General features: G+C 35.1%; 1 protein-coding gene across 1 annotated transcript; it reads left to right on the top strand.

The window, feature by feature from the left end:
• Nucleotides 1-614: 614 nt before the first annotated feature.
• Nucleotides 615-10,705, top strand: LOC131550707 (protein insensitive-like). The gene is made up of 5 exons (XM_058793059.1): nucleotides 615-781; nucleotides 858-1,012; nucleotides 2,017-2,097; nucleotides 7,428-7,638; nucleotides 10,391-10,705. The coding sequence occupies exons 2-5, from the start codon at nucleotides 872-874 to the stop codon at nucleotides 10,501-10,503; spliced, it is 546 nt and encodes a 181-aa protein (XP_058649042.1). The 5' UTR covers nucleotides 615-781; nucleotides 858-871; the 3' UTR covers nucleotides 10,504-10,705.
• The last annotated feature ends 1,666 nt before the right edge of the window (nucleotides 10,706-12,371 follow it).

Here is a 12,371-nt window from a genome sequence, read left to right as displayed (position 1 = left end):
CTTTTGTGAACTTTTGTAATGACTTTCCACCGAGCGGTACGGTTTAGAAGATTACTTCTCATTACAGAAGAATTACACATTTCATGATATAGTGATTAATGGTCTACCTTTATCAGCTACTTGAACCATAAGTAGAAATTTTATAGTAATTTCTTAAACGTTATTTTTGCAACTGACAGTAATTGACTTTATCGTTAGTGGATGCTGGTGAGGCCTTTGTTGTTATTGCTGGTTGCTTAGTAACAATTTTGAACGTCGTTTGGAGGGAAAAGCACCTTGGCGGTTCTAAATTCACTGTAAACCGAGGCTTACGGCTATTAACGAGATACTTGTGTTCTTTGCCTTTTATGATATTTTTCGGGAGAGAGAGAAAGCAAGCAGCTGTCTTATGAAACCCGTAGGCGCGCAGCAAGCACGGCAAGATCCACCGGCTGGTGCGAGCTATGAGGTCCGGTTCGAGCAAAACCTTAATCCAGATTAAAACACCTATAAAACATTCATGCCTTTGTTTATTAAACGTCAAATCTCACAATATTAGGATAAACGTTCTTTGTCTTGCCAATATCATCTCATTGTCAGAATATTAATCATGCAAAATAATTAATAATCATTTTAAAATCCTTTATAGAAAATGAGGTTCTGCTTATACAGTGGATTGAAGATCCCCCAGCATGGGATGTGCTTCCAACAAGTAAAATTATAAATGGCTGCTGTGAAATTGGGGGCATATGTGATGTTTCATACAAAGAAGAATCCAGCCCAGCAAAAATTTTAAACATTGGTAAGTATGCTTTTTGAACATGTCTGTGCATTACTGTGATACAATTGATGTATTAAGTGATAATTATTTATTTCAGGAAGTAGATCTGCAATGCTGAAACAGCTTCACTCTTTAGAAAAAAATCAGTCCATCAATGAAACCAGACCTGGAGAGAATGGAGAATTAGGGAGAGGGCACCGCCAGAAGTACCGCAGAATACTGTCTGAATCGGAGACCAGTGAGGAGTATGAGGTAAGTTATGATGTTGCTGTTTGTGGTGGTAAAAGCCAGACCACAAAGTTTGAAAAAGTTTGAAATATTTATTAATGCAGAGCTTAGTGATTATTCACGTAAACCCTCGTCGGTTATGTAATAAATGAACGTAAAGAGTTGAGAATGAAAATACACGTGTAACAGTAAACTGGATCCGTGCGGCTCTTAAAGTGACAGCGGACTAATATTCCTGCTACCACTGTGTGCTAGAGCTGCACAATTAATCGTTAAAAGATCGCGATCTCGATTCAAACACCCACGCGATCTCATTTCTAAATGACAGTGATTCACCCGTGTTTATTACACCTTTGAAAAAATCATACTGGAACATTTAAAATCTGTTTTGCCGCTGACACAGAGAGAGCAGTTATCATGTTTAGGTAAGAAACAGCTTCACAAACAGTCTTTTCAACCACAAAGTATTATTTCTGTCTTACAATCATTCATATTATCACTGAAATACAGGGATAAACGTTTATCAATTTAGCCTTCTCAAATCATCACGACTTGCCTAAAATAAAATCTATAGATATAAACAGTTCAGGCATATCACAATGTTAGTTTAAATGTTTGAACTATATTTCTAGGTCAACCTGGATGTATGGCTGACAGTTAAACACATTGAAAATGGACAATAGGCTCACAGACATACACACACACACACACACACACACACACACACATAGAAATGAAACGGTTAAACTATCATAGGAATAATCAATAAGCATTCTTACACACACTCACACACACAAGGACATACATGTACACACATTTTGCTGCAGATATAGCTCTGTATATTTCTATATCATCGCTGTTAAAGAGCTATTAGCAACTCTGAAAAGGGGCATGACTACAGTGTTACAGTGTTAAGGTGTCACCTAAATCATCAAATAGCTCTTATTGGTGCTTGTATTCTGGTGATTGCCACTTGCAGCTAATTTGAAGATTATATTTGTAATTATATCATTCTCTTTTATCAACAGTCTGTCAATAAACAAGTTGCTGCAAAAAACATCAACAGGATAAGAGCCAGATCCTTTCTACAGCAGTATCAGCAAGAAAAAGTAAGACTGTTTATATAAAGTGACATACATATGATGCTGTTGTTATTGCAGGGCTCCAGACTGTGACCAAATGCGACCATTTTTTCTACCGGTGTGAGTAAATTTTGTGCGCAGTTTCACTGGCGCGACCATCGCGTTGTTCAATTCAAACTGCAATTTCTGTTGCATATGACAGGGTTCTGATTTTTAGAAAGATTAGTGTCAATTTTTGTTTTAACACTATTTTGCTGTAAGAATTAACTCTTATTTTATTAATTTTAGCTCTTATTTATCCTTTTGGGGAATTGATTATTAAGATTCAATATTGATTTGATTAAATCGATCTGATTCAAATAATTTACACCTTATCAACTTAGACGTCCAGCGTCGTAGTCGAACTTAGTGTCTTATCAATTTGTTTTACTTATTCGTGGCCAACGATATTTTCAAACAAAATAATAATTTTACCATGAGCAAGGTAAACGAGATCTTTGGGAGATGTTTAGACTTGAAAACTACACAACACAGGACAAGGATTCAAATACCGGTATATCAAGAACAAGGAACATTTAAATATGTGGTGCCTAAAAATAGCATCAGGACTAGCCGTTTCCAATGATGCTATGTGCTAGTCTGTGCAACAAAGTATTGTGAAGTAATCTGGTTTTGAAATAGGGCTGCCACTAACGACTATTTTAATTTCGATTAATCTATCGACTAATTTATCGATTAATCTAAACAATTAATTTCCCACAAAAAAAAAAATCAACAATTTTACTTAAGAATATTTTATTAAACCAAATGAAATCCAAAATTCTATGAAATCCTTTTTTAAAGCAAAAGTAAAGTGCAACAGAGCGCAAGAAGCAAGTGTTCATCTCATAGTCCAAATCACTGAAATCAAAGTTCAGTATTATAGTGTACGAATGACAACATATCCACGTGTTCCAGTCTACTAATAATATAATTATAATCATTAAACACTTTTTAAAGGAGTATTTACCAGAAATATTATTTACCAGAATTTATTCAGGTGAAAAATGTAAATGTGCAGTATTTCTGAAAAAAAAAAACTATATAAAATAATAATAATAATAATAAAAAAAAAAATTAAATATAAAATCAATTAATTGGAGATGCTTTTGATTATTAAAAGAGAGTATAGAAAATTGAAAATGAAAAAAAAAAAAAAAAACTGAATTTGAAAATAAAACGGATTTCATAGGGCCCTATAATTATAATAATTTTTTTGTGGTAATAAAAATAGATTTAAGTGAACAATAGCTTTTAAAATGACTTAAAATACATATATAATAGCAATAATGCAATAATTAGTTCAAATAAAGTATCAAAAGCAAGAAAAAGAACCATTTAATTTAAATGTCCACTTAATCTTTAATATTTGACCATTTCTTTAGGACAGAAAATGCTATAGCCACTGTAATTAAATGAATATGTGGACATCAAAATGTGTAAACTCAGAGCGAAGGTTTGAGCTTTTACTTTGAAATCGCGATGTATTCTCCTGTGTTTGTGTAGATTTATAAATGATTTACCTTACAAATCTGATGAAATGGCGCACATTGCGTTCCCAGATGAACGTTATAATAAACCCAAACTCATAACAACATGCAGAGATGGCGTTTGAGACGCTCCACACATGTAAATGAAGTGATGTAATGCTAAATTTATTTATTTTTCTTTTTAAATTTCATTTTTGAGTGAATGATCCATTTAATGACTACATAAAACTGTATTAAAAATTGTTTTACAATTCTAGGAATCAAATAGGGAGACTACAGCATCGACAAGGAATGACAAGTGAATCTAATCAGGAAATACTCAAAGAACTGAAAGAAATCAAGAGTGCCCTGGTGGAAATTCTAACAATTCTAAAAAATGGTAACCTGTCTGATGTTTTTAATTAGAGTAAATGATTGCTTCAAATGCTATAAAAAAGTTATTTTATTTTAGGATGCACTCCATTAACAACTGCATCAGGCTCATTGTTGACTCCCCCTGGACCTTCTTCAAATTTACTTGCCTCAGAGTTTTCCTCAGTGGTAGCTGCCCCAAGTTCCTCTCTACTGCCTCCTCATGAAAAGGAGACTAGGGTTAATGACGGCAAAAAGGTATCTTTTTTTAAGTAACATTCAAAATTCACTAGGACTGCATGATTGCGTCAAAAATTTATATTGTGATAGTGTTTCCAACAGGATTTTGAGAGACTGTGGTGGGCATAAGAAATGTTGGTAACACTTTCTGTGAAGCCCATATTTATAATACATTATTTACATTTACATTTTAGTCATTTAGCAGACGCTTTTATCCAAATCGACTTACAAATGAGGACAATAGAGTGGGGGAACTATGACGTCGGAACCCGGAAGATTAATTAGCCTTCCTTCAAGATTTTCCTATGGGGTTTTTCAATTTATGAGTAAAATAAAGCCAGTGAGGTGCATTCATGACGAACTTGCAGTGTTTTTTCCGACAGGAAGGCTTTTACTTTTTCTGTATCCATTTCCTTAAGTGCAACTTTCATTTTTTGCTCGCACAAAATTACTCCCTTGATCAGATCTTAGTTATCAGTGCCTCTTATGGCGATAAAACAGCGCAGAGCGTTTATGAAGGAATTTGTCATATCATTAAGCATTTCATTGAGCAAAGGCAAGTCAACAGAAGGCCGTATCTTTTGTGCATACTTCATCCTGACTTAACGAAAAACGGGCCAAAACAATCCATGCCGGTATACATAAACGGAGGTGATGGATTCACTCTCTCTGAGGGAAGATCGGCCATTTTCTGTTCCTCAACAGGTCTTCTGTGCTTTCTGCAAATGACACCACTTCTAATATAGGATGTTACAATTCTATTGATTCCTGGGATCCAAAAACCATTCAATCTTATCTCATTTATAGCGAAGCCTTTTCCTTGGTACATAACTTTGTCGTGAAAGTGAGCAACAATCATTTGTGTGATCTGATGATTCTTTGGAACAATTATAGGATGCTTCACAGAGTCTGGATAACTTGAACGACTAAGTCTTCCTCCCACCCTAATCACACCATCTTCATCTAAGAAAGGGTCAAGAGGATACAATGCACTGCATGACGAGACATTTCTTCCACCCTTTATTTCTTTTAACTCATCTTTATAGAAACTTTTCTGCAGACATTTGATTATGTGAAGTTCTGCTTTTTGTCTCTCTAGTACAGTACTGAGATGACTATATTTGTCCTTGTTGACTCTCCTTAAAAGATGTGCCACAGCTCTGATTGCCTTTGCCTTTGAGAGATGGTCAACCAAGTTAAAATTTTCCGTACAATCTGTGTTCAAAGTACAAAAGGCTTTCACTTCTGGATCTCCTAATAATTGCTCAGGAACAGGTTCTGTTAGTACAGGCATCTCCTTCTACAGAAATTTTGGACCAGCAAACCAGTTTGAGGAAAGAAGCTCCTTTACGGTCAGACCCCTTGATGCATGGTCAGTGGGATTTTCATCTGTTGGAATATACTCCGTCCATCTTAGGATCGTCCCATCCACTGCCACACTTGCACACTTCTTGCAATATTCTCTTTCCACTCAAGAGCACAGGTGCTATAAGTCCCAAGGGATCATAGACAGAAGCAACAGTGGATAATATGCCACGACGAGAGGCAGGTTGATCTTTCAGATGAACTTTGAACTTGAAGCAGTCGGATTCTCTTTCCCATTGCATACCAAGAGTTCTTTCTAGAGGCAATTAATCAAATGCAAGATCAAGACTTTTTACATCAGAGGTCTTTTCTGAAGAAGGAATACTATCCAACACAACTTTGTTGCTAGACACAAATTTGTGCAGCCGTAAGCCACCTATAGCACAGAGTTTTCGTGCCTCATTTGCGACCTTGATGGCTTGGTCTACATCGGTGAGATTTGACGGATTTTGGATATATTTTATTCAAAGGAGGCGCAAGCGTGTATCTTTACAGCGGCACGGAGAGCCACTTCAGAAACATGCGTGGTGTGGCTGGAATAAACACAAGCATTGACTAGAATGGCCGCAGTCAGCTTCAATAGCCGTATCAGAGCCACACTGCACCGCAGACGTGTGCAGTGTAAATTGTCTAAGCATTAATGGCAGGGAAAGCCCCTTATATTCGAGAGCGACCACATATGAAGTGTTTCTTGGAGGTTATAGTACAGTGAAGAATGATTGTATGACATACGTTTTTACATACGTCATGTGACCTGTAATGCAAAAAAAACGTTTCCATTGCAGTTTTGTGAAATATTCCTTTTTTGAATTGCCTGAAAAACCACCTCATGTGAGCGTAAAAACCTTTCGATTTTAACTTTTCGTATTTTCAGTTCGCAATTTTAATTTGCGCAATTTGAAGGGTAATGTCACACATAAGTGCGATGGGATGTTGACGAAATCGAATTAATATGCCGTGCAGACTATTTATCAGGTCAGGACCTTGAAGTAAATGATCATTTAAAGAGAAACCTTCATACCTTGCAAAACAGTCGAAGTCTACATGCAGTTTTTCTGCCTTATTTGGATGAAAAACACCATGATGAGGTAAGTACCATGTTTCTCCTTATTTGCCGTCATTGTGCACTTCCTCAGCATCTCCTCTCTGAAAGGTCTCACTCATGAAATCACTGTCACGTTTCTTGTACGATTCCTCTTTTGCCATTTTTCTTTTGAGATGATATCAACTAACTATGGCATATCGTTTGTTGTTTGGCAAATTGGGTCTTACTTTGAAAGGAAGTGGCATTTGGTAATGACCATGAACGTTCTTCTGTATACCTTGCTTCAACTTTTCAAGAAAAGAATGTCATCTTTGGTATCTTTAAAATCACTCAAGGACCCGTATTACATCAGCTGGTGTAATAGAAGAAAGCTCTTTAACTGCAGTGCGGTGATTCTATGGACTGAGTGCTATATTAAAAATACTACTTTCCCTTCATCATCATCGTGTTCATCTTCAAGTTTACTATAAACCGTGACAGTGCCCTTATTTGTATATTGTATATTTTTTATTTTTATATCATATTTAAATTTTAAATAATAAAATTGTATTAGTATTTATTTGTATTTTCTATTTTCTTTTTAGTGTTATCTGTAAGCACCAAGTCTGAGAGTAATGTAATTCAATTCTCTGTATGTGCTGTACATGTGGAAAAATTGACAAAGCAGACTTTGGCTTTAGACTTAAATGTAAATGATTTTGTAGTATACTTAGCGTGAAATGTATTTCATATACAGTTTAGTATATTTTTCTCTAGGGAAACAAGACATTACTGAGTGCACCTTTTAAATCTGTTATTTATCTGTTATTGTTTTTCACTGTTTTCAGGTGAAAATCGGCCCCAACACATCGATCACAGCAGACCAGTTTGCCCATATAAAATGGACAGAGCCAAAAAAAGCCACAAAAGACCTATTAATTGCAGTGTTTGGAAGAGAAACCATTTCAACGCACTGTTACACAGGAAAAAGTTCAAATGCTTTCAAGAATAAGGCAGCAAAGCTTCAACTGGACAGTCTTAAAGTTTCTGACATCATTAGTGAGTAATTTATTTTTCTAAAAGTTAAGTTTCGACAGTACTGCCATATTTTAAGATATTTGAAACAAGAAGATACTCATATATTTGTATAATTATACTAAGGAAATTAGAGTTTTTTTGGGGAGGGGCGGCGGGGAGGGGCGGCGGGGGTTAGAGCAAACTTCTTTTTTTCTGTTGCTTATTGGTTCAGTCACTTAAATCGATACTCCACCCCAAAATGAAAATTTTGTCATTAATCCCTTACCCCCATGTCGTTCCAAACCCGTAAAAGCTTTGTTCGTCCTTGGAACACAATTTAAGATATTTTAGATGAAAACCGGGAGGCTTGTGACTGTCCCATTGACTGCCCAGTAAATTACACTGTCAGTAATCCCGTAAAGTATGAAAAAGAACATCAGAATACTCTATCTGCCATCAGTGGTTCAATCTGAATGTTATGAAGCGACAAGAATACTTTTTTTATGCAAAGAAAATAAAAATAATGACTTTATTCAATAATTTGTCTCCTCTGTGTCTCTCCGCAATCACCATAGCGCCATTTTGGAGAATATCCACTGAACGCACTACATATGCTGTTCTGTGTCAGACGGGCCACAAGAAAGTGCTGTTTTTGTTCAAATCAAAGCGTAAATACAAGTAGAAAACGAATCGTGGCTGGCAGAAGAGCGTACTTAGTTTGCGTCCAGCGGATATTCTCCAAAATGGCTCTACATTGACACAAAGAGACGAATTATTGAATAAAGTCCTTATTTTTATTTTCTTTGCATATAAAAAGTATTCTTGTCGCTTCATAACATTCAGATTGATCCATTAATGGCAGATGGAGTATTCTGACGATGTTTTTCTGGACCTTGACAATGTTATTTACTGGGCAGTCAATGGGACAGTCTTACAAGCCTCCGGTTTTCATCTAAAATACCTTAAATTGTGTTCCGAGGACAAACAAAGCTTTTACTGGTTTGGAACAACATGGGGGTAAGTGATTAATGACAACATTTTCATTTTGGGGTGGAGTATCCATTTAAAGAAAAAGTTAGTTAAAGATATAGTGGCTAAATGCATGACTGACTACATCATACACTACTTGCACATGGATTCTAATGATACATAACAATTCTTTGCTAAATATAGATTAGATGTACTTGAGTGTAAACAAGAAGATAGTTTTACAGGCACAGCCTTTGGGAGTTCTATTGTGAATATAGATGTATGGAAGACAAGAAATTACTTAAGTATAAATACATAAATGCAGAAATAAATAAATAAATGTAGAAATACATAAATGAAGAAATAAGTATAGAAATACATAAATGAGGAAATGAATGAATGAATAATTAAATACTGAAATAAATAAATACATAAATGAAGAAATAAATAAATGCATATATGCAAAAATTAATTTTGATAATAAATGATTTTGTCAAAAGTGTCATTTTTAATTGTGCTGTTTGTACCAATTGTTTTATACTACACTTATTTCTACATTTATGTATTTCTACATATTTTTACGTTTGTAACGAGTGGGGCGGGGCCGAGAGCCGTGGGAGCGAAGCGAGGCCGGTGGAGTTGAATGGTAATGAGCAACACCTGCACCACTCACCGGTTTCGAGTCCCACGGAGGAGCTCCGTAAGGATAAATGGAGGAATGACAGTGGAACACGAGATCGGTGAGTGGCGCGCAGGTGTTGCTCATTACCATTCAACTCCACCGGCCTTGCTCCGCTCCCACGGCTCTCGGCTCCGCCCCACTCGTTGCAACATTTATTTCTGCATTTCTATTATTATTTATTTCTGTGTCTGTATGTTAATAAGGTAGGCGGTCCTAACCTCTCTCAATGCAGGATTGGTTAAACAGGATCATTATCTTTATGGCTATACTATTGTGGATACTACCATTGCTAATGATTTGCGTTTAATAGCATCTGATATAGATCATGCACCAAGTGACTACCTTCTGTTTCGTTTGGAATATGTAGTCGATGAATTAGTTATCAGCTCAGTGCTAATTTGGATATAGACCTCGATCCAGCTGTGTTTGCTGGCCTTCAAGATGCAGCAGGCCAGCTTCACATGCGCTCGAAATACTGTGGTCAAGTCAGCCGTGTCTTTGTCTTGTGCGTTAATTGCGCATGTACGGTATGGGTGCTGGGAGCGGTCAAAATGGATGTAAAGACGTTGTCACAGCGGCGTCATAACACCAACCCTACACCTAAACCTACCCCGTACAAGAATTTTTCTGCTATTTCTACTTTTTTACTGAAGTTGCGCATGCGCTGTGAGGGGGAGACAGGGGAAATTAATTCACCGGAACACCGGACTTGCATCCTCCGTTAGGTTAGGACTGCCTACCTTATTAACATATGGACACAGAAATAAATAAATGTAAAAATGAATAAATGTAGAAATACATAAATGTAGTATAACACAAATGGTACAAAAATAGTACAATTAAAAATGACACTTTTGACAAAATGTATTCATTTATGCATATCTGCATTTTATTTATTTATTTATTTATTCATTCATTCGCTAATGTATTTCTTTATTTATTTCAGCATTTAATTATTTATATATTTTATTTATGTATTTGTATATTTATTTGTTAATTTATTTATTCATTTATGTATTTCTACATTTATTTATTTATTTATTTATACTTAAGTCATTTCTCTTCCTCCATATCGATGTGCAATACCATTCCTAAATAATTATTATGGTATGTAAACTTAAGTTGCGTTTCTTTATCTTACAGGCTACATCAAAACTAAATTCAGCACAGAACCAAGTGTAATTAAGAAGGCCATCTCCGAGAAATGTGCAGATGAATTCAAGCTATCAAAAAGGCGCCACAGCAATTGTGTGTGAGGCATCGATTGGTTCAGGATGGTTTTTAGATGTTTATATACATATATGTATATAATTGTTTTGTCTTTTTGTTAAAGCCTGCAATAAATATAATGTAGTGAATATTAAAAGAAAATAAATAAAAATAAACTAATAGTGAAAATTCAATAATAAAGTAATTCAAGTTATGAAGGGATGAAAGAAATAAATACAAATAAAACAACAGAACACTATGGATTTGTTGATTTGTCTTTTATTTAATCAATCCATTTTCAGTGCCTTAGAAATTGTTTGCACTAATGCTGTGTGCTGCACAAGTCACCTCCCATGTTGTTTAAAATGTTACTGCAGGTTGCACAACATACAATGAACAATTTCTACATCAGGGTGAGTTTAAGCAAACTGGAAGTACTATTTGTTAGTAATAATAATAATAAATTCCCATATAGACATAAACAGGCACCCAATTGGATCCCATTCAAATCCAACATGATTGATCCTACAGGATATTTATGTCTTGTCCTATAGGACTATTCCTATCGGAATCCTATAGGAACGGTTCCTACAGGATATTTATGTCTTGTCCTATAGGACTATTCCTATCGGAATCCTATAGGAATGGTTCCAAAATACGATAGAAATTCCTATTAGAATCCTATACAATTTTCCTATTGGAATCCTATAGGATTTTTTGACAACAGTTTCCAAGCTAGGATTGGTTAAATAGAATGTTTAAGGAGGGGCTCAACAAAGGCGTATTTGCATGCACATTAGAGATATCTCTAAATGTGTTTTGACTAGTCAAATTGTTAATTGAAGATATCTGCAATGCAATTTCGCCTAGTCACAAAGCTTAATGCAGATATCTCCAAAAAAGTTCTTCCTAGTCACAAATCTGATTGAGATATCCGTAATTGAATTGCAGATATCTTCAAATGAGTTTTGACTAGTCGTAATTCCAATTGAAGATATCTTTAAATATAATTTGACTAGTCGAAATTGAATTAGAGATATCTCTAATTACAATTCGACTAGTCATAAATGAATTGCAGATATCTTCAAATGTATTTCGGATATCTTTAAAAATTCAGAATTAGAGATACCTCTAATTGTATTTTGACTAGTCGAATTATGGCAAGCCGTTTTAACATTTAAAACATTTTTTTGACTATCCATAAATATAATTCGGATAGTCACAATTGTAATTCGGATAGTCACAATTGTAATTTGACTAGTCACAATGACAATTAGAGATATCTGCAATTATAATTGCAGATATGTCTAATCGAATTAGAGATATCTCTAAATACTTTATGACTAGTCGAAATTGAATTAGAGATATCTCTAATTACATTAGAGATATCTTCAATAACACGTCATACATCCGCAAATGTAATTAGAGATATCTCTAATTCAGTTTCGACTAGTCACAACTATAATTTAAGATATCTGAATTGCAATTGCTCCTAGTCGAATTGCTGTTGTGTGATGTCAGAATAGATTTACTCAGCTCCTCTCAGAGCTCCTGCTAACAACATAATAAAAGTCTGCTTTTGTTGTCACGGAGAGAAAAGCTACTGGATAAAGTGCTTCATGGATTATTAAATAAATCTGGATGCAGCCTTATGTGGTAAAAGGTCTCCAGCGTGCATGAATGTATAGTGCTGTGATTTTAATTGAATCATGTTGCAAAACGGACCAAATGCAGTGTAATGTTCAATAAAGGCATGCAGAAAACCTCAAACTGCTCGTCTGAATTGATTCATTAATATTTAGACATAATGAAAAACAATGGAATTATAAAAAAAAACCTCACACATGAGAAATAGTACAAATAAATGCATGACGGACAAGAACAATGCCTCATTATCAGATGCAGTCAAAAAAGG

Source organism: Onychostoma macrolepis, chromosome 12 (assembly GCF_012432095.1).
Source record: "Onychostoma macrolepis isolate SWU-2019 chromosome 12, ASM1243209v1, whole genome shotgun sequence".
NCBI classification, from domain to species: Eukaryota; Metazoa; Chordata; class Actinopteri; order Cypriniformes; family Cyprinidae; genus Onychostoma; species Onychostoma macrolepis.
Note: the sequence above shows the minus strand (reverse complement) of the source record. Positions and strands in the feature narration are given on the sequence as shown.